The sequence below is a fragment of the Pyrus communis genome, chromosome 7, assembly GCF_963583255.1.
Source record: "Pyrus communis chromosome 7, drPyrComm1.1, whole genome shotgun sequence".
NCBI classification, from domain to species: Eukaryota; Viridiplantae; Streptophyta; class Magnoliopsida; order Rosales; family Rosaceae; genus Pyrus; species Pyrus communis.
Window position 1 is genome coordinate 10,476,162 of NC_084809.1, and position 22,240 is coordinate 10,498,401.

Consider the following 22,240-nt stretch of genomic DNA (forward strand, 5'->3'; position numbering starts at 1 on the left):
TCAGGTAATTAACCAGTCAAATTAAGGGAGTAGGGTACAAGCCACTCAGTACTACGATCTCGTGGTATTCCTCTTCACTTAAAAGTGAAAGATTTTAGGTTTGAATCTCGTGGATGGTGAATTCGATACCAAATTAGGCTGCTCATTGTGTAGCTTAGCCGAACTCTCCCTTCCCTTAGTGTACAAATATCGATGTACTCAAAAAAAAAAAAAAAAAAAAAAAAAAAAGGAGCAGGGAACCGATTACTACTCAAAAAAATCACCAACCAAAAGTAGATGCATATTTTCAGTATAAAAAGGGAATTATATGAAAACAAAAAATTGGAAATGTAATTATCTAAGGGGTAATTCTCGCACGGTGACCAAAAACAGTAATTTTCTTTTAATGTGTTTCCACAAACTCAAAATCTTTGGGTTTAACTGCAGTTAAGCTTCAACAATTTTGGTTAAGTATGCAGAATTACAAATAATATATCTTCCTTGACACAAACCTTAAAACAAAAACCAAACGCATATACGCCAAGAAAAATCCGGATCTCACCTCGAAGCTTCAGTAGTTGGGGTGGATTCTTCCCCAGCCTTCGCGATACTGCGAGGCAATCGGCCATGGCTCTGACTCTCTCATCTCTGGGTTAGCGGAGCATGGTTTAGGTTACACATTTGAGTTTTGACAAAACAATAGAATCAAAAAGTTTAAGAGTTTTAATTATATTTATTTTTGAAAGCTTTTTATTCTTAAGTAATTAATAACAAGGGCAAATTTGTCTTCAAAAAAAAAATTTTAAGGCGATTTCAGCCCTAAAAGGTTTATATGAAAATGAATTAGAACGTGTTAGTGCAATGTTTCAAACGTGAGGAATTTTTATGAAAATACGATAAACCTCAAAGGGTATTAGAGTAATCAATCCTAATCGCTTCTAAGACAACGAGTGATTTTACCGTGAAATATAGTTTCGCTTTGGCGGCTTATTTGTGAAGAAGCCCTTGCATTATTATTTCCAAAGATAAATTTTCCAGAATAGATGCATAAATAATGTGTAAAAGAAATTAGGGTGGATGAGCGTAATACACCAAGAAGCCAACACATATCCTCAGGATCATAACTGATGCGGAAAATGAAGGATGTAAGCATAACACTCCCACACAAATTTAATCATCAAAGCACAAACACCTTACCCTTCCCAACGGTTCCGAGAACTTCAAAAGCAGCTTGAGTTTATTGCAGATAGATCTTAGTTATCATACAAGAGCAGAGAAACCTTCTGCCCGACCGCAGCGACACAACGTTATACTCTGTATCCCGCAAGAGGTCATAGAATGACCAGTTGCTGGGACTACAACGAAAAAGTTGCATCGGAGATTCAGAACCAATAGGCCTTTCCCATTGATCATTGTGCAACCCGATTGCCAGCCATCAGGATATAAATATGGTAAAAGGGTAGGCAGATATTTATACGATTTGGAAGGCATGATGAACAATTAAGGAACTACCCTCCACCCTTCTTCCGTTTCTCATTTTTGCAGAAGTAGAGAGTAGTAGTTGGTTTCCATGGTAGATGGCCCATCAATGATCTAGATAAGAAATCTTTACTCAGCCGTCCAAAATTATTTGTGATGGCAACAAGGTCATGCACCTGAAATTTCACTGCTTTGACTTGAAGCGCCACGCTTACTCCACTTCGTTAAGATGTAAGCCATGGCAACCTTAGCGCCCAGGCTAGAGTGACCACGAGACAGGCAGACCACTCCCCCAAGAAGCAGCAGGCCATTGGCTAACAATTTCTTTGAAGGTGTTCTTGACAATTTCCTTCCCTCGCCCGTGGTTGGTCTGCAAACAGAAGTTGCTACTGAGGTTGCTTGAGAGGTCATTTCATCCGTGGCTTCCAATTGAGGGGGAACCTGTGTGGAGGAGAATTACGATCAGTACCAACAGCATGCAGATTACAAATATGTAGAAAGATCAGTTATTTTGCATCTCTAAAATTAAAAGAAACGAGCATGAATAGTAAACTATAGACATCCTTCAGAGAGTTCCTTAGACTCCTAGTTACCGATAGGGGCAGGAAAAGCCCAGTATGGTCACTATTTGTTTCACCACTATAAAGCACCAGAGACAAGCATGGGCGGAGTAGTTGAGTTAAGGCAAACATTCAAATTTTCATCTAGGCTGCACAATGCTACAAACATGTAGTAATATATGCTCTGGATGTAAAATAAACTTGTCTAGGTGAAAAAAAAAACCCAATATTATCAGCATTCAATGTTGGTCAGAACCTTTAAGTCAAAAAACACGAAACCCTTGCCAAGCAGCACAATACTGACAAGATATACAAAACATGAATCCCAGACAATGCCCAAGTTACTTGAGACAGACCGGTGCTTAGACAACTAAGCATCGAGTGGAAGTTTACTACATAAGACCAAGAGAATTCATCTACCTCAACTAACTCTCTAAAGAAGTTAATGCATGAGAAACCAGCCAAGTACCCTGATAAGTTGGATAAAGCTCCATCAAGAAATGCCTTAAATGTAGCATGAGTCCAAGACAACCAATGTATATTAAAATTTAGGAGCCTAAAATTTAAACAATACAACTCCATCGAAGAAAGTTGTCCTGACCCTTCTAATTAACGTGACAGCAGAAGCAGCAGAACTTGATTGATGAGAGCTGATTGTCGAATATCTGTTAAGTGCGCTGCCCATCTTGCACACATAGCTCCATATGCCCCTAGAAAAGGCCAATTTTGCCATCTCCACATTTAAACCAGCATCTTCTTTGTGAAACATCTTGATCTCACAAGCATTAGTACCAGGTACTGTAACAGATGATTAAAATCAGAAAAATATAAACAGTTTCTGTTTCATAAAATTCAGTCTGCCAGAATTTCAGCCAAAGAAATCTTTGAAGTGTAAGTGGTGCTTTTGTGTTTTGCCTGATACGTGCAACTAGCGCCTAAGAAGAAGAAAATTCATTTCTTTATCCACCACAAGTACATTAAGGAAAAGTGGAAAACTATTGATCCTTATCAGAAATTACTGTGTCATGTTCAGCAGTATAGAGCTTAGTTAAGCATATTTGCTATTTGAAATAGGCCTTATAGTTCATGGTACGAGTTTCTGAATAAATATGAAAGCAGCTCAACGTGGGATAAAATGATTAATTGAAATTAAACATAAAGACAAAGGAAATTTTCTTTTATTGAAATGGTAGATACAAAATAAACAACAAAGTTGGACTCATTGGGATCTTGCCTTTTCGGATTCGCCAACCAGATCTGAAAGTACGAACACGCACATACTTCTTCTGGCGTGGTGCCAAAGGATGTTCACATTCCTGTCATCACCCATTATTGGAAAGCATATCAGGTAATTTATAAAGAGAGGCAGATAAGTGCTAAAAGGATGAAGAGAACCAAAGGAAAAAACTTAATTGTAAAAAAATAAAAGGGAATTATGCTAGAGAAAGCGAGATATAGAGAAAGAAATGCAAAAGATATTACGTGCATCACTGCATATATGATATATCAACTCATTAGATAACATTTGGACCACCAGCACATGGAAAATCTAAACTTCACACAACTCAAAATTGCCTAGATGTTATTTACGTATGAATAATTTTCAGGTAGCAGTTACCTTGATAAAACAATAAAAGGTTTTATCCTTCCCCTCCCACAATCTCCAAGCTAATACATATTCTCTAGCTGTCAACAGTGGAAACTTTTTTATTGTCCGACCAACTTCAACCCCATTGTTTTTGTCCATCTGTAACTGCTCATGCTGAATTAGCATCTTGTCCCATTGTTTTCTGTAATCATTGTCCATGTAGAAGTCTCTCAGCTTCTCAGGAGAGCAATTCTCGAATATCGTCACACTCAAGTATGTCAAAGGACCATCCTGAATGCAAGAAAAAAGATACATAAACTCAATTCCATACCCTTTATTTGCTAAAACCAGTAGAGTTAAACAAGGAATCAAGTATTTCATGCGACCAACGGATTCTAGAACAAGAATAAACGCCACTGGTAATTTTGTGGTACAGAAAGGATAAGTTAGCATATCATAATCAATTCAAAGACTAAGACAAGATGAATGACCTTAGGCTTGCAGCACTTAGCATAGTAAGAAAGAACATCATTTCTTTTGTCTATGACATTTTCCCATTTCACATATTCGCCTGTCTTCTCCTCCAAGTTATCAATCAGAAACTTCAAGTCTGCATCTGTCACCAGTTCTGAGGTGCTGCAGAAGTAAACAGAACGAACACTTAAGTAACACAATCATAACTTGATACCACAAAATTTGATTTCTAAAATCTCAATTACCAATCACCCCAAAGTTCTACTAGTTTTAAACAGAATTGGAGAAGAACAAGAAACCCAATGAAATTTGACATATACACATTGAGAAAATGAAGAAAAACCATCCATTTGATCAAAACCCAATTATCATATAACTTAAATGGATTGAACCCAAATACCAAATTGTAGAAAAATTAATCGAAACCCAATTGAATAGAGATAAAACCCAACTCAAAAACCAAGAGAACAAAACCCAATCCGAAAAATCTTAGATTTAAAACCAGAAATCACCAAATCAGAAAAAAGCCAAGACGAGACGAACCCAACTGAACACAGGCAAACCCCAGGAGGAAAATCACCTGAGCTGCGGACTTCGAGAGCCAGAGGTGGGGGGATCAGAATCCGATAGAACCGGAGAAGCACTGGAGGCAGAGAATTTCCGAAAGTAAAACCTCTTGGCACAGTGGCAAGCCAAGACGAAGAGCACAGCAACGAAAGTGGCGAAACCGCCATGAATGTTTTCGCGCCAAAATTCCTCCGATGAACCGAGGAAAAGGCCGTGAAATCTGCCGGAATCCGCGAATTTCACCATCTCCGTCGATTTGCGATTGATCTCTGGTTCGCTAATCGCATAGTGATACAGTCACAAGGAGCTTCGGGGTTGTGGCGCTTCTCTGTTTCTGAGTCACACTATGCACGCCCTGGTTCGTTGTGCTTTGCGAACAACTCAAGCCTCAAGGCATCGAAGTCACCGAAGGAGGGGGGATAATATGGTCTTTTCCAGAAAATTTTCATTTTGCGACGGAAGTACTCCATATATTTTTACATAGGAAATTGTATTTTTTTTAAGTTATTAACATTTTAAAATATATATTTTATCATTGATATAATGACACGTGATGTATCATTCCGTATTTCAATTACACTGGAAAATCTCTCAATCTGTACATGGTGGACTTTAGGTTCAGTATTTTTTGACACGTGACACTCTTTGTTGACCAAACAATGGTAGCGTACTGAAATGAATGGTCTACCCTTTCCCCACATCTCCATTCCATTCCCATTGCTATCCTTTGTTTTCTTTTTTCATTATTTTTTTGTCAAATCCTTTGTTTTCTTTTTTATTAGGGAAATCATGAATGAATGGTAAATTGGGAAGGGTGGTATGATCCACATACTTATTTTTATCCCTTACATATCTTTTATAATTTCATGTCGTCAGATCGAATTAATCGAATAAAATTATGGATAAAAATTAACAAAAGTATGTAAGAGGTAAAAAGAGGTGGATAAATAGCATTATCCAATTCGAAATGATATTGGTTGTTCAGGTATGAGAGTGATATGATATTGAATGAGCAATTCGATACGGGTTGTTTAGGTATGAGAGTAATCTAATACATAATTGTCTCAATATGAAATAATTAATTGTGATGCAAAATTTTAATGCATAGTCCTTAACTTAAGAGATGTGAAGAAAGAGAATAATACTTAACATTATATGTCACTTTGTTGAAATTGCCCTTAAAAGATTATTGACATTCAACATTCAAGATAGTCCTTCTTTCTTAGCAAGTTAAAGTTTTAGCTCTTATGAAGTATTTGAGTAATTCACAAGAGATTGGTGTTCAACCACAAAGGACCCCAAAGCTTGATGTGATCCTCACATCCTAGCCGTTCATCGTACATCATGCGGTTAGTTTTCATCATATACTATTTATGTTTAATTTTAAATTAAAAAGTCAAATAATTTCTGACCGTACGATGCATGATGAATGACTAAGATGTGAGAATTCCTAATATCCCCACAATTTGAATATGGATGGGATCCAAATCCCTTTTTAGAAGCCACGAATCTAGATGGGATTCCATGTCATCACTCTCATGGATAAGATAGGAAGATAAACATGGATTTTAAAAGATAAAGTTAAATATTTACACAAAAGAACAAAAGTTTGGGATAGAAACTTCTCTTCAAAGAAGATGTTGCTAAGGCGGAACTGATCTGTTAAGGTCCTCATTTTAAAAATTTATGAGTTTACATATGAGCTTTCAAATTAATCTTATGGTACATTAAGCTATTAGTTTAAATAATCTACGTTACACCTAAACACAATAATTATGCAAAGTGATTAAATTTAAAAAAAAAAAAAAATATCTCACATCAAATCTTCTGTCTTCTTTGGGCTAGTTTGATATTGTTGTACTTTGAAAAAAAATTGTTTCTGCTGTGCTGTGAGAATAAGCAACTGTGAAATAAAGCAACAGAGTGTTTGGTAAACTTTTTTGTAAAAGTGCTTTTGAAAAAAAAAACAGTATTATAGTGTTTGGTAAACTTTTATTTAAAATAGATGTGAAAAAAAAGCCGGTTTTTCAAAGCTGGTTTTGCAACTTTTTGTTTTTAGCTTTTTCTTATCAAAAACTGTGGAAAAAAAGCTTAAGCTGAATTTTTACCAAACACAAAAACAGCTCATAGCTTTTTTTTGATATCAGCTTTTTTCAGAATCACTTCATTACCAAACCAAGACTTCCTCTACTATAACACTTATATGTATTCTCACTTATAAGTAAAAATTCACATTGAACTTTCTGTCTTCTCACTTAAAAATTTAAATAAAATAAAAAAAATCTCACATCAAACCTTATGAGAAATACATATATTTAATATAAGTGAAAATTCACATCGGCAATAGTAGAGGAAGAAGATTTGAGGAAGAAGACAGAAGGTTTGATTGTATTTAATATAAGTGTTGTAGTAGAGGAAGAAGACAGAAGGTTTGATGTGAGATTTTTTCTTTTATTTCACATTGGCTATAACACTTATATTTATTTAATACAATCATCATCTCCACAGTCATATGATGATTGTATGATATACATATATTCACATGTATTCGCTAGCGCAAGAAGACTAGTTATATATTAGTTCACTTTGTCATTTAGTAATACAATATAGTGGAATTCCTCTTCATTTATAAGTGAAAGATCTTAGGTTCGAATCTTATAAATGACAAGTTGGCTACCAATTTATTTATTTATAATCAATAATTGATTAGAAAACTTAAAAAACTGAAAAGAAAAAGATCTCGTTCTTACAAAGGTGAGCAGAAATGCGTGAGTAACTTTCAACCAGTGATGGATAATTAACTTCCAAAATATCAACGATTAACATCCACCTACGGAGACTCACTAGCACAGATCTCAAACAAAAGGCATGGTCACGCAACGCATCATGCTATCCATTTTGGGAACCGATATTATGCTCAAAGGCTAACTTCAAGGAACAAAAGCTGTGACATTGCTTGTTAGTCAAGGGTTTCTACTTTCTATGGTAAAACAGTGTATGAAATGATGTACCGGTGTTTGAACAGTCAAAATTTAGTCATGCAAATCCAGCCGTCTAATACATCGCGCACACCAGATGCATCATAGAATTTCTTGTTAGTCAATTATTTAGAAGGGTGCTAGTGATGAAAATAATCAAAGAATCAAATTGTGAATAAACATAAAATATAGGAGGTTTTTCCCTCAAGGTCTTTTTGCTGCATACTTTTTATTGAACTGTCTGCGAAACTGGGAAACAATACAAAGGCAAAAACATGAACCAATATCTTGAAGAGAACTATTCCCACTCAAACCTTATGAAACTACTGACTACAATCGGAAAGCAGCACCCAGGACGCATATGATACATGAAGCCCGTCATCAGCTTCGTAGAACTGGTAAAAACAAAACCCTTTTTTCATTCAGATACCGATGCGCTCTTCATGAATACACCGAGACATCAGGCAACCTAATCACAAGTTAATAAAAAACAGAAAGTAGTATTGAAGTTTCTGTCACATACAAACCGAGAGCATCAATGTCATCTTAACCGGTCTGAACAGAAGGCACGGAAGCTGGCATCGCATCTTCAAGTTTTACTCTGGCACCAATGGAGCCGTCAGAAGCAGAACTAGCTCTTTCAGAAAGGGTATTAGCTTCTTTACTGCCCTCATCCAAGCGGACAACTTGAGCAAAACTCTTGGACATGTGCTTGATGAAATCACTGGGAATTTGAACAGCATTTTTGTGCTCATTTTCTCCGACTACACCGACAGCAATCAGGCTGGCTTGCTGTCTGGCCTTCCGCTCTTGCATTGCTTTCTGCCGGTCTTCATAAAATTCAAAGTCATCTAGAATCGACATCTCTGTTTCATAATTCTTGAAGATATTCAACATCTCAATTCCCTGCTCCAATTTTACCTGCACACATGGGAGCAAAACCAGGGCTTGTAAGCATAAGTACAAAGACTAGCCAAAATACAACGTGCTTCACGATTTCTAATCTATATCTTAAAATTTTGTTTTCCATCAAACTCAAATGAATAACATAGATCACTTGCTAAGCACTAGAATAACTTCCGTACGGTCATCTCCTCAACATAGAACAAGTAAAACTGAACAAAAGGGGAAACAGGAGGACAAAGCCTACAAGATTCAAAATTGGCAGCTTAGGGCATGTAAGACCTAACAATAGAAATTTGAATATATTCATATTAAGTAAGGAAAAGAAGTGGAAACAAGATGAAAATTCAGACTCTACACCAAGTATTTACACAAAAAGCATCGGTGGTACATCTAACAGTATTTTAGGAGGCATTGCGAGCATGAGAAAAAACCCAGACCTTCCGCAATAAAGATCACATCTACCTAATTGGTTATAGTCCATAAGCAGGCAATGACAGAAAGACCGATAACAGACGGAAGCTCAGTCAAGCTACTATAAGTATTCTTAAAAAAACTAAATATTTAGCTTTCCCCTGGTAGTGGATATTGTTTTTACGAACTGGATGCAACATATTTCCTATATAAAAACAGTCTTGTTCACAAATTGTCACCTCTTGAGTATCTCGGCTGTTAGTTACAGGCTTGTTGTCATTATTTTCAAGAATGATGTGACGAAACTGACTATTGGGGACGTCTTTAATCATATGCCACTTCACAGGGAACTGGCCACTCCATTTGTCTTGCTGCCAGTAATCCAGACTCTTGTCAAAATCAACAGGTCCAATCATTTCAGCCACCCCACAGAACTGAGCACTAGCATTTACCTGGTATTATGAAGTACAGCAATGTAAGGGAAAACTGGGCATCAAGGACGAAACAGAAAGAATAAGAAATGGAAAAGGAAGAAACCATGTAGCATATGTTACTTATCTTGTGAACATCACCAAAAATATCTTATTTGAAGAAAAGATTGTATAATTACCGAAAAGAAGAGAAAAATTGGGCAGCCATCATGCATCTCCTTAGCTTCACGATATGCAGCATCCAACTTTCTGTTACCGTTTGGCGTGCTGGCCCAGACACCATACTTGATGCTCTTGTGAACATTATCTTCACTGTATGACTTGATAATGAAGAACTTAGCATCTTTGTACTCTGTTACAAAATCAGGCCTGTTGAATGATTCATCAAGGACCTTGTTTGTAGAAGCATTATGTTTGGTGTTCTCCACAGAGCTATCAGCCATGATTTGACTCTTTGGCTTTGAGGCCCTCGGGCCTCGATTCTGCTCACAAAGAATATCAAGGGGGGCATTGCAACTGCATATAGGACCACTACCCCTCACATGCCGCTTGCTATTTTCTAATGATAGAAAGCCACGATTGTTAGCTCCAAAGCTAGAAAACGATGCACTTCCAAGGCCAGATCCCTGATTATAACCACTGGGCATGTAGCCTCTGTTATAAGAGTTTGAACCAGATCCAAACCCATACATCGACCTTTGTTGTTGAGAAGCCTGTCGAAAAACAACTATTCATTGATACTAGAATCCATGAGTCTAATTAAATTCAGCAAGTTCCAGATGATGGTGTAAATGACAATCAACTCACGTCACCGTGATATATAGGCTGGCATCATTTCCAAGATAGTGATTCATAAAAGATAAACCAAAGTTGCATTACACCAAAAATGGAAGATGACAGTAACCCAATGTTTTAAAAGGCTCGCCTCAGGGAGCGCCTAGGCGTCCTCTGAGGCTGGGCGTGAGGGTTGCCGCCTCTGTTTTGAGGGAGTGGGCGGAAGGCTTCGCCGGAGCTGCCTAGGCGTGCCTCAGGGGTTTTTTTTATTTTATTTTATTTTTTATATCAAACTCCCAAACCCAAATTTTGGGTAGGGTTTTAACTGCCTCATACCTCTTCCTTGCACTATCGTCTCTCTGCTTTTTTTTCTAATTTTTATTTTATTTCAAACCCCCAAACCCAAATTTTGGGTAAGGTTTTAACTACCTCATACCTCTTCCTTGCACTATCGTCTCTCTGCTTTTTTTTCTAATTTTTATTTTTTTATATAATGGATGTGTGTGCTGTCTGCGTGCATTGTTATACGTGTTCTCATTGAGCTTTTCTTCCTCTATTATACATATATATATATATATATTTATAATATATGTGTACGCTCAGTGTATATATTAAAAAATTTAGGTCCCGTGAGGCGAAAGGCCAGGCTATCCCTCGGATGCCTCGCCACGCCTCACGCTTTTAATACGTTGCGGTAACCTAATGATCTACACCTGAACTCCAATATTGGTAGATACCCATAGTCACTAAACCCAACAATTCCTTAATATGGATATTTAACCAGCTCAATAAACTATACAGCATTCTTCATTGCCATTGAAATAAATTAAAATGTCTTGATTTGGATAACATTGAATCCTATGATGGACTTTGAGTCATTATGTCCAGTATTTTACTAATAAACATTGCGCTGTTGCAATCAGTTTTCCTTGCACGACATAGAAATACCAACAACAAAGATTCTAGTTATGGTGCATTGCAAAGACTAATATTTAACAACCATGATTTACAAAACTATAAAATCTTGATGCATCAACAAGGAGAAGCAGAGAGTTAACAACTTAAGAACAGGAGTGAACAAGGTAGCACATGTGACAGTAAGAGTCAAAAGCAGCTTGAAGAAACTGTTAAAAGGATAGCGGGAGGTGAGGGAGGGAAGGATAGAGTAGAATATATATTTCCTGAAAACTTTTAAGGACTTCCATATGACAAAATATGACTGAGTGGAAATAATATTTTGAGCAAAAGTACGTAAGATAACATTTTGTGCATAATATATGCAAGTTATACCTTCCTCCAAGATTTGATGGAAGAGAAGAAACCAGAAATCAGTTTCAAAAACATTGTTGAAACAGGATTGAAGAGAAAAAAGAACCAATGAGATTTCAAAAAGATCATAGTTAAAGACATGCACAGGTACGAGAACATACCATGCTAACATTCTGCCCATATGAGCCCAGTGGGCCAATTGGCTGTGGAGACAATGATGGCGATAAGGGAGACCTGTGCCTGTCTGAGGGTTTTGGCCAGTCTGACCAAAGACCTCCAGATCTAAATCCATCAAATCCTTGCTGCAAGTCATGAAAACCATGACTACCAGGATTTCCAGGAAAATTGCCTCTACCAAAAGATCCCACTGGAGGATGATAACCAGGCCTTGGTCCAAAAAGCATATTGTCACCTTGTTGGTCGATATTAACTAAGGTGGTGAGCTCTGGTTGTGAAACTGTAGTAGGTGAGGTAATATATTGCATGCTCGGAGGACCAAGCTGCTGATAATAAGGCGGTCCCGAAAATGGGTATTGCTGGGGGGAATATAACTGGGCATCTCCACCTACAGATGGCATTGGTGTTGTAACTGGGGAGTAAGGCCCATACGGCATTTGCGGATTGTAGCCATATCCAGAATGAAAGACTAAAGAAGGATTCTCATTGTAGACACCCTAATCAAGATTGAAAATAAACGAAAATTACAATTAGTTAACCTGAAAGAAAGAAACATATATACATGAATGACAATGCATAAAGATACACTCACAGGAGAATTAATCTCCAATCCTTCGGTGTTGATGTATGGAGAATATTCTTCCCACTCACGAGTTCCATTTTCATAACCTACATCACAAATGATAACATTGTATCTACACTTACATTCTAAGAGAGCAACATAAAACATAACTAAAGACTACAAAGGACTACTTTACAATTTATTTCTCCTTATACAACATGTCAAGAACTATCCCTCTCTAGAACTATAGTTAAAAATCCATTTATGAATACAAGCCTCCAAGACAGTATCGAGTACCAACCAAAGAAAAAAAATACTCGGTCAGCTACAAATGTATAAAATTTGGAATTTATATTCCAACCTCACAATGTAAGCCAGATTTTGATTGGACTACTAAACAGAAAAAAGGGAAAAAAAATCCTTCCTGATGGAGGTGAATCACTGTAATGTTGAAAAGGCCAACAAACAGTGAAGCGAATTTTCAGACTCAACCCAGCTGTGAACAGCTCATTTCCATGGCAGCACATCCCGACCCAGAGGAATAAAAGACTAACCTCTATAGTAGAAGGGCTGGGCCTGAGGGGCATAAACATTAGGTGGGAAAACAGTGTGATCTCCACCTGAACCAAAAGGACCTGATTGACCTGCTGCCTCCCTTGGAAGACCTATGGTGGCAGCATCCGGAGAAGGATTAGGAGAAACTGACCTCTCATTTTTTGAGACTATGGGCTGATAACAGATAAACAAACGAAAGTTGTCATGCACAAGAGGGAGTAAAGAAAAAGAATTGAATTTAAATTACAAAGAACTGGCAATGGATCAGAAGAGTATCGTGTTGGACTCACAACTACCTGCTCCTTCATGCTATCTGGTTCGGCAGGTTTCTCTTCTGCATCCATGATCAGTGTGCTCAGTGACTTAGTAGAGTCTTAGAAACATAGGGAGTACAAATTATTGACCAACCAAAGCAAAATTCGGGGATAGGAAAACTTGAAGCTATGAATATGTGCGCACATATCCACGCGTGCACACCTACCCACACATAATAAATAGAAGTACATGAATATATTTCATAATCATGTCTACATCAATAGGTTCAAATAAAAAGCACGAAATTTTGAGCTACCCACTCGTATAGAAAAAAGTCAAAAACAAAAATAGAGATAAAGATCTCAACTTCACAAAAGCTGCCATAGATATGATCCTAACCGCTCAAACTATAAACAATGAAATTCATGGAACAGGAAATGTTTTTGGATACACACTGAAGCACGATGTCCAGCTGTAATTATTTCAAGAGAGCTTCTAAAATTTTCGTGAATTTATAATGAAAAGAAAAATAAGCAAAAAATTTGGACTAAAAGGATTCATTTTCTTTCCTTTTATAAAAATCTTGAACTTTTCGAATTCATCCACCTCCTACTACTGGGAACAACAGCTTTCCTTTTCAATCTGCCTCACCCCAGTCCCCAGTAAACCAGACCATGGCGATACACATATAAAGACCACAATGACGAGAAATGAAACCACATGGTAGGATTAGCAGAAGCGTGATGCCCTATTACCTATATAACTTTTGTTCAGAAAAGTTACATTTTTGCCATATCAAAGAAAGGCTTCTTCAAACACAAAACCCGAGTCTGAAAGTAGTTTATACTTAATACACACGATATATAAATTTGATTGCACAACCACTGTACAGTCCCTAGTATACTTTTTGTTGACAGCAATTCAGAAATGAATATCGAAATGATTCCTATAACCCAAAAATGATCACTAAAACTGTATCTTCACTGCATAAATCATGAATAAATTGATCCGTGATTCCGTATAGTATAGTATTCGGACTAAACTATGACTGAACTCGATGCAACACATTCACACCATCCAACACATCATCAATAAATGGCCTCAAACACAAAAATCGAAACACGAAAACAGAATATAAACAATCAATGCTTACAACAATTCTGTCATGACAATACACAGATACTACTAGATCTCCAATCCCAGACACTGCTCAGCCTACCAGCAAAGCCAGATCAGGACACAGTTCGACACACCAAGCCAATCACAGATGCCAAAATTCCCACGGCAAAAGTCACTAAAACTCGAAATCCCCAACAGAAATACCAAAAAATTCACCAATTCATTGACTTTACATACAAATCAAAGCAAAACAAACAAACCCATCTGAGGAAATGATCAACAAAAACAACCCAGATTTTAAAAATTAAAAAAAAAATAACAATAACATGATCGAAATTCAAGAGGCAGAATTAAGCAAAGAGAATACAAAGGTAGATTATTTATGATATGGGATTGTTGGGATTGACGTACCGGAAGTACGATCTGGAGCCTGCGGTTGGTTTGCCGCCATGAATCTCAAGCAAAGATCTTCAATTTTCAAAGAGACAGCACCACGCAAGAGAATCTAAGCAGGAGGTACAGTATCTACCTATATATGTATATATTTTTTTACCTCTCTCATCTGGTTATAAGACATAATAACATTATTATGATTATTTTATTTTATTAAAAATTAAAATTATATTTGTTTTATAACGTACTCCATGTTTATCCTGCAGAAACAAGAAGTTGCTCGCTATGGTTTTTTGCTTTTTTTTTGGATTTTAGTTTTATTTATTTATTGGTAAAATTGGAGGAAAAAAAAAATAAAGGAAAATGCGGGCGTGGAAGTCACTGAAATGGTAAAATTGTGGGGAAAGGAAAGCCAGAGGAAGAGTGAGGTGCCACATAAAGAGAAATGTGCATATGTAATCCTGCAAACTGTGAGGACCGACTCGCTTTTACTTCTCTAGGGCTGTTTGGTGATTCAAAAGTATGTTCAAATATAGTTTTAGGACATTAATTGAAGTGGATACTTTTCAATTCTCAATTATTGAAATGATGAAGTTGATTGTGTCAAATTTTCATTGGTATGTCGTCGATGATTTTTATTTTATTTTACTTTTTTGTCGAGAATCAAATATTATTAAAGATGAATTGAAATGTTTATTGGTATGTCATCGATGATTGATCAAAATTAAGTTTTAATCCATTGAGCCATTGTTATTTACTTTTTTGATCAAATCAATCAATTTTTCTATGAAAAAGTTGATCAAAATGATCAGTTCTTCAATGTGGTTGATAAGGGATCACTATGTCATTGATATTTAATTACCATGTCATAGGTATTTAATCATTAAGACATTGTTATTTGATTTGGATGAGTTCAACAATTGAGTTCCGTAGAAGGAAAAAAAAAAACCATGTGAGGCATTCTTCCAAATGTATTGATTGTTCCCAAGTTGCCCTTATGATTTGGTAGCACAATCCTTCAAAATGCTCTCTTTCCCTTCTCTTACTCACAATCCTTCAACTGATGCAACCGAAGACAAAAAATGGGTACTCCTGCAGGTCTCTCTTTCTCTCTTGAAACCGATATTTAGTCCATATAGCATCATTGTTGAAGAGTTACTCACTAAGTGTTTATAACGTACATCATTTGTTAGAGAGGATTTGGCTAATTGGCTTGAGTAAGACTATTTATTATATTGAAGACATTTTAAAGGAGTAAATAGATGACAACTTTCTTATTGGGTAGGTTTCTTCATGAGCAACCTTCAACTAGACAAAATCATACAGTTGTCATCTATCTCTTCCTTTGAAATGTCTTCAATATAGTGAATAGTTCTACCCAAGCAAATCCTCTCTATCAAACGAGGTTTCACTATCCAATAATGACTGACACATGGTGAAATGGAGGACATGAGAGAATCTCCTCTCGAGGAGATTCTTGAACACAACCGGATATATGATGAGAGAGAGAGAGAGAGAGAGAGAGAGAGAGAGAGAGAGAGAGAGATGATACATGGCCCGGTTGTGTGGTAAAATCTCTCATGATTTCAACTTCTCGAGTCCGTAAAACTAATTCTCCATCAAGTTGTGAGGCATTGGAGATTGTTGTGATATTTCATAAGTGATTCAGCTATCAAAAGTTATGAGAAAAATGCCTCGATAGACAGACTTAAGCCTTCTCAGAATCTCATATGACAAGTTGACTTGCCTGCACCCTCGAGATGCCATGATGGTGTCCCGAATCAATCATACAATCTCATTTATTTTTACTTCTGCACATGGCATTGTATCATTGGTCCAAGAGTTCGACATTTTCTGCCCAACCTTTCAGTTTTAAAATTAGAAATGCAATATCTCACTTTAAGATTTTTAAGGAACACAGTGTGCTTCAAGGAAAGAAAAAGTTACAAGTGCTGCTGCTAAATATTCACAAGCTGCATTTGGGAATGAAAGAATCCTTGCCTAATTTCTTCTTTCGTGTCTATCAAATCGACACTGTAAAAAATCTGCTGTACGCGGTATGTTCTTAGAAATGCATTTACTGCCCTTGAGTCTTTGAATCGAATATGGTATCGCTCAATTCAAGGCCCTTGGTTTCAAACGGGAAGAGCAACACGCATATCCCCGAAAGAAAAATTATAATCTCAAACAGCAGAATGGAAGCTGTTTGATGGCATCCATGCACCAAACCTACTGCCACAAGAGGGCATACCATTCCACCAATTCTTCCCATTGCACTTGCGATTCCAACACCAGTTGTTCGGACTGAGGTTGGGTATATCTACAGCTCAAACCAAATAAATAGAGATCAAAACCCCGGCATAAGTTCTAAATGATTTTCATGGACAAAAATTCATACAACCAGAAGACTGAGAATGTGAATATTCAAACAGGGTTCTTCACAAAATGATTTCTTAGATGCGGAGTTCTTTCATATGATAAACAATGAGATAATTTTGTATTAACATTTATGAATGTGATGAAGAATATAGAGGTTCCGTGTATGTGCTGGATGTCAAACAAAATCCAAGTTCATTTGAATAATAAAAATCCCAGACAATATGCATTGAACGAAAGCATGGACTAGTTGCGGGCTTAAGAATCAATTTTCGTGTTTGTGGCCTCTTGAAATGATGAATGCATTAACAAATTACCTCTGGGGCATATATGAAGACTATCGTGAAGGACCCTGTGATGCATATGCGAGCTCCAAACAGAAGGATAGTGGTCAAGCCCTGAGACTGATGGACTACCAAGGGGAGTAGAAAAATGCAGCATAGGAAGAACATGGATGACATTGAAAGCTTACGACCCAGTTTATCGACCGTAGCAGCAGATATGAGGAGCCCAGGGAACTCTTCATTTCCAAACAAAGTTAAATGTGAGTCAACCAATTTCTAGAACTACAAAAACACTTTCAATTATTAAACGAAAAATTCTGAAATATGCAGATAAATGTACCTGCAAAACTAGCGATGAAAACATCTCTATAGCTAGTATCCATCGCTTTATCTGACTGTATTGGACCCGGTGTACATGTACTGTGTCCACTGCTCAACTCAGTTGTCAGAAGCACCAGGCCGTAATATGAAAAAGCATTCCCAAAGAATACTACCCATAAGAGCAGGGTTGATCTGATTAATTTTGGGGAAAGAAGCGTTAACAGTGAAGAGATGCCCCCCACATTAGAATCCATCTCCTTAGGAGTTAGATCTTCTTTATCTGTCGGTGAGATCAAACGCGTAGCTTCTGATGGAGTACTATTTTCAGGTAACTCAATTTTCAAATCAGAAACAAGTTTCCCCGAAGGGAGTTTCGTTCCATTCATTCTTGCTACTTTCTCCAAAATATTGATTGCCTCAGTTGTTCTACCTTTTAAGCACAAATATCTCGGTGATTCAGGTGCAACCCAATAGAATATGAGGAGAAGCGATGAAGGGAGTGAAGACAAGGCAAGTAGCCACCTCCAACCCAAGTTTGGCATGACAAGCTGCAAAGAACACAACATAAGTATATGAAGGTACCAACCTTATATTCTCATTACACATACTGCACTGCAAACGCAACACAAGGGAAAATTAAAATTATCTGCAGTCGAATATGTAAGGTGAATAAGGAAGTGACTCCTAATGTTTTTTGTGTTCATCGTATCCAGTTGACACGACTGCTAAAAATTAGGCAGTTTTGATGCCAAAATTCCATGACTTCCAATATGTAAGGATGAAAAACTGACAAAATAATGAAATATACAAAAACGAAAAACAGAAAGGCGCGGATTCAAATCTAGAAAACTTAAACGAATACAAAGAAAGTACTCAAAAACATACCCACGCAAGTGAAGCCTCAAGAATTGTTCCAACAGTCCAAAAAGCTGAAAAAATAACCATCCAGGTGCCTCTGTTAGGAGCAGGAATGAACTCCAGAAACCAGGATGAGAGTACAGGGCCACCTCCCAAACCAACACCAACTATGCAACGAAGGACGAGCAAGGATGTATAATTGGGGGAAAGAGCACTCAGAAAACCAGCTCCAGAGATAACTATGGCTGTAATGAGGAATCCTTTCCTGGAGGAATAGAAGTTTAACAAAAAGAAAAAAAAAAGAACCAGTACAATTGTTAACTTGGAAATTAGGTGCATTCAAACATTGGAAAGGCAAAAAGAGCCAAATCTGCATCCAATGAAGATAGATAAAGAAAACTACAGTTAATAAAATGTGCAGGTACCAGAGAAATAGCATTGTTTTCACTACTAAAAGATGCAGGTTGTGCGTGTGCAGTACAAGGCATCTCAATGATGTACATCCGTTAGAATATTTAGAGGAAAGAACCATAACAAAAGATTGTACAAAAGTCCGAATCACAAAATTTGTTTTCGTCATCACTCTTGCATAATGTATTTATACATGATCCAGACTGTTTGAATTAGCCAAAGAGAAGAAAAATAAGGAAACAAGAAAGTGCCCACCTGCGTCCATATTTGTCAGAAACTATGCCCCACGAGTATGCTCCGACAAGCATTCCAGCAAAAACCACACTGGTTATTAAACTTTCTTGTTCAGACGAAAGACCCCAAGCAGATTGAACCGCTGGTCCAACAAAGGAGAGTAGCATCATCTCCATGGCTTCTGAGACCCAACCCATGCCGGCATAAGCAAGCACAAGAATTTGGAACTTTCCAAACCCCATGGCCACAAGAGCCTCGTCAACAGTGTACTGCGGGCTTCCATCTGCCATCTACAGGTTTGAGACGACAAAACTATTTCACCTGATCAGATTAAACGCATAATTCCTAGTGCCATATGGTCATATCAGAAACGATATTTTTCTACGAACGACTACCAGAAATTTTACAACTTCGAAGTAACTTGCAGGCACTACTCATAAACAATGTTCACATGGAAAAAGCAACTGTGAAGGAGAAGAACTTATATGCAACAAGGAAGCTAAAGTGGCGATATCCCAAACCAATCATGGGATGACGTGCGAGAATGTTAAAATACATGACGACGCATGAGAGGTTTGAGATACAGCCAACTTGACATCCCGGATGCATGTTAGTGTCTCTCAATGCGAATATAACCACATATCTGGGAACACAGAAAATCTATTCATTCCACCCAATTGAAGTTTCTGAGCCATAAAAAGAAGGAATTAAAATTATCCAATTGAAGTTTTTATCTTAGACAAGTTTCTGCAGGTCCACTCTAACTCTTAACTTTCTCCAAATAATCCCAAAAAAATTTGGAAACAATATTAGACAAAAGCATATGTAAAGGAAAACCTGGAAAATTAAAAACTAACCTGCAATGTTGAAAGAAAGATCTTCCAGTTTATGTTCTGAATAATCAGCTCAAATTCTAGATTCCCTCAAGTTTTCATTTTTGTGTGAAATTCTGAGAACTTAATGAATTGGGAAATTGTGCAGAAGGAAAAATAGAGAGGAATTGATTTTCTGGTGTTGTGGGGGTTTCGTGACTTGTTCGGGTTCCCGCTTCCCGCTTCCATCTAACATTCCTCACCTCTCCCTCTCTCTCTCGGACCTATGATATGACCCTTTTTGTCTTTTGCATTATTTTAATGTAAAACTGTTAAACACTCAATTAAATTCTTATTTATAATAAAAGTAAAACAAAATTGATGGGGAAATAAGTGAAGGGACTTGAATAAAAACGTTAGAAGACATAAGGTTTCCATTAAGAAAATGTCATCACCAAGGATTGGAACTTATTTTTTCTTTTTTTAATCACTTGTTTGTTAGAGTTAAAGGCTAAAAGAGAATGATTAGGCCAATAATTCAAAAATAAAATCTGGTTGACTGGTCAAATTCACATATGCAAATTTTTTTTTAAGTTTTGTTTGCGTAAAATGTGACGATCCATATATATAGCTAATGCTTATGCATAAAAAATTAAATAAAAATTCGATTCATGTTTTAATTCTAATGACATGAAGAAATCATTTCATCCCACAAATTTTGGTCAACGAAAATGTGCAGTCTCCTCCAAATGTAATAGAAAATATCAACTTATTTTTTTACAGACTAAAAGAGAAAATCGTGAAAAATTCAACTTATTGAAATTTAGAACTGACTATTTCAATTCTAGCTTTATATTCTTCATTTTATTGACGTTCATGGATGTCCCACAAAGGCTCAAAAATTATTTATGAGTCATGGTGTCCTATTTCTCCATCATGGATCAAAGTAAATATTATCGGCGCTGTTAGAGGTTCCGTTGATTTATCAGCATTTGGTGGTATTTTTTTGGGCTTTATTAGGCATTTTCTTTCGAGGCAAAAGCCAAGCTGTTGTGTCATGCTATCTCTCTATTTTGGGACAGAGGTTGGCGTCCCTTGTGAATTAAGTGTGATTCCTCTCTAGTAGCTCTCCTTCTCTCTTTATCTCCCCTCCTTTGACGTCATTGCCTTGGAGACTTTCGGTTTCTTAGCTTAAGCTTTGTTATCCTCCATATGGGTAAAGATTTATCAAAATTTTAAGGAGAGTACTGAAGTGATTCACTATTTGGCTTGTTATTGTGTCGTTCACCTTGGGGTTCATTAGGGTACCATTTGGTACGCAGACGGGACGGGACAAAAAGGAGGTTCCGTGTTATGTTTGGTACGCGTAGGACGGAATGGGACGGTTGTTCCGTTTTGTGTTTGGTAGGCATTGGACGGAACATAACCAAAAGATTGAATGACTAACTTACCCTTGTTCCGTCAGTTGTTTGGTACAATGTTTATACGTGGGACGGGACGGAATTTTTTTTATTATTTATTTTTATTTAAACTTGTTCATATTTGAACACATATATGCTTGTCTATGATATATTTTTTACGGTAGCACATGGTTGAAGATATGTTATACCATGATATATGTTATGCCATTTCTTGACTGAAGACATGGCAGAAGAAGCAAAATGAAAAACAATGGCAGAGAATTTAGAGAGAGAAAGTGAATGACTAAAGATTGTATTCCTTGAATAATGAATGAATTACAGAGAGAGGTGTTTGTTATTTATACAAGTATTCTTTGCTTCACTCATAAGCTACTAACCAACTAACTTACTTATATCCCTACAAATCCCAGCAAACTAACAGCATTCCTACAATCTCAACAAACTAATTGAAGAAATTTGCGTCCTGGTAGGTAGTTATCAAGGGCAAGAAAGTTTGTCACTGAACCATCTTCCCCATGTTGAACACGAGCAGCAAATTTGCAGTGTAAATGAGCTAAAAACCAATAAGGTGGTTTCAGTTTTTCTAGCAATTGAGCAACTGGTTTACTTCCAAGACTTCTTTCTTGAACCTAAAGACATTTTAAACGAGATAAGTGGTTCGAAAACATACAAATCAGAGCTTACTAACTCATTTTTCCGTTCTTGCAATTACCTCCTGCTTAAAATCTGGTTTTTCCCGAACAAGTTCTTTCCAGTCCCTGCAATCAGTGATGCCAACAGGCCAATCATGTGAAAGAAAAATATTGATTGGTTCCTCAACTTGCATGAGTTTGTGGAAATCATACTCACGAACATGATACACTGACATGATAGTATGACCATTATAAGGAGGCCTCTCAAAGTGTCCTTCTCAAAAGGACAAAAAATGAACCGCCTTAAACATATCAAAAAATGAACACCTCGTCTCACTCTGTTCCGTCCCTTTCCGACCCATCCCACGTACCAAACGGTACCTAGGGGATATGCCCTTCTTGTGTTTCTTGTAG

General features: G+C 37.0%; 3 protein-coding genes across 10 annotated transcripts; all 3 read right to left on the bottom strand.

Annotated features, from left to right (window-relative positions):
* Positions 1 to 956: 956 nt before the first annotated feature.
* On the bottom strand, positions 957 to 5,044 carry LOC137739047 (uncharacterized). Its single transcript, XM_068478523.1, has 6 exons — positions 4,661 to 5,044; positions 4,098 to 4,242; positions 3,637 to 3,897; positions 3,253 to 3,334; positions 2,620 to 2,816; positions 957 to 1,899 (listed from the first exon to the last, which is right to left on the bottom strand). Exons 1-6 carry the CDS (start codon positions 4,891 to 4,893, stop codon positions 1,627 to 1,629), a joined length of 1,191 nt encoding a protein of 396 aa, XP_068334624.1. The 5' UTR covers positions 4,894 to 5,044; the 3' UTR covers positions 957 to 1,626.
* Positions 5,045 to 7,794: 2,750 nt separating this feature from the next.
* On the bottom strand, positions 7,795 to 14,760 carry LOC137739331 (YTH domain-containing protein ECT4-like). 6 transcript variants are annotated; one of them, XM_068478887.1, is made up of 8 exons: positions 14,496 to 14,760; positions 13,001 to 13,044; positions 12,710 to 12,884; positions 12,186 to 12,262; positions 11,578 to 12,090; positions 9,553 to 10,086; positions 9,182 to 9,394; positions 7,795 to 8,546 (listed from the first exon to the last, which is right to left on the bottom strand). In XM_068478887.1, exons 1-8 carry the CDS (start codon positions 14,533 to 14,535, stop codon positions 8,172 to 8,174), a joined length of 1,971 nt encoding a protein of 656 aa, XP_068334988.1. In that variant the 5' UTR covers positions 14,536 to 14,760; the 3' UTR covers positions 7,795 to 8,171. The 6 variants fall into 6 exon arrangements, with proteins under 6 accessions (XP_068334988.1, XP_068334987.1, XP_068334986.1 ...); XM_068478886.1 differs by having other exon boundaries at positions 13,007 to 13,083; XM_068478885.1 differs by having other exon boundaries at positions 13,001 to 13,083.
* A 1,400-nt stretch (positions 14,761 to 16,160) lies between these two features.
* LOC137739896 (organic cation/carnitine transporter 7-like) lies at positions 16,161 to 20,002 on the bottom strand. 3 transcript variants are annotated; one of them, XM_068479634.1, is made up of 6 exons: positions 19,819 to 20,002; positions 18,983 to 19,273; positions 18,344 to 18,581; positions 17,478 to 18,006; positions 17,171 to 17,373; positions 16,161 to 16,797 (listed from the first exon to the last, which is right to left on the bottom strand). In XM_068479634.1, exons 2-6 carry the CDS (start codon positions 19,249 to 19,251, stop codon positions 16,555 to 16,557), a joined length of 1,482 nt encoding a protein of 493 aa, XP_068335735.1. In that variant the 5' UTR covers positions 19,252 to 19,273; positions 19,819 to 20,002; the 3' UTR covers positions 16,161 to 16,554. The 3 variants fall into 3 exon arrangements, with proteins under 3 accessions (XP_068335735.1, XP_068335736.1, XP_068335734.1); XM_068479635.1 differs by having other exon boundaries at positions 18,983 to 19,282; XM_068479633.1 differs by having other exon boundaries at positions 16,162 to 16,797; positions 18,983 to 19,251; positions 19,819 to 20,001.
* Between the last annotated feature and the right edge of the window lie 2,238 nt (positions 20,003 to 22,240).

Excerpts from the sequence above, each read along its gene's own strand:
- LOC137739047 (XM_068478523.1), bottom strand. The coding sequence starts at position 4,893 with ATGGTGAAATTCGCGGATTCCGGCAGATTTCACGGCCTTTTCCTCGGT. Across the intron at positions 3,898-4,097 it reads CTAAGTGCTGCAAGCCTAAG|GATGGTCCTTTGACATACTT; the intron begins GTCATTCATCTT and ends TCTTGCATTCAG. Across the intron at positions 2,817-3,252 it reads TGGTTGGCGAATCCGAAAAG|TACCTGGTACTAATGCTTGT; the intron begins GCAAGATCCCAA and ends CATCTGTTACAG.
- LOC137739331 (XM_068478885.1), bottom strand. The coding sequence starts at position 14,535 with ATGGCGGCAAACCAACCGCAGGCTCCAGATCGTACTTCCG. Across the intron at positions 10,087-11,577 it reads ATGGGCAGAATGTTAGCATG|GCTTCTCAACAACAAAGGTC; the intron begins GTATGTTCTCGT and ends GTTTTTCGACAG. Across the intron at positions 8,547-9,181 it reads ACAGCCGAGATACTCAAGAG|GTAAAATTGGAGCAGGGAAT; the intron begins GTGACAATTTGT and ends CCATGTGTGCAG.
- LOC137739896 (XM_068479634.1), bottom strand. The coding sequence starts at position 19,251 with ATGGCAGATGGAAGCCCGCAGTACACTGTTGACGAGGCTCTTGTGGCC. Across the intron at positions 18,582-18,982 it reads TCTGACAAATATGGACGCAG|GAAAGGATTCCTCATTACAG; the intron begins GTGGGCACTTTC and ends CTATTCCTCCAG. Across the intron at positions 18,007-18,343 it reads TTGAGGCTTCACTTGCGTGG|CTTGTCATGCCAAACTTGGG; the intron begins GTATGTTTTTGA and ends TGTTCTTTGCAG.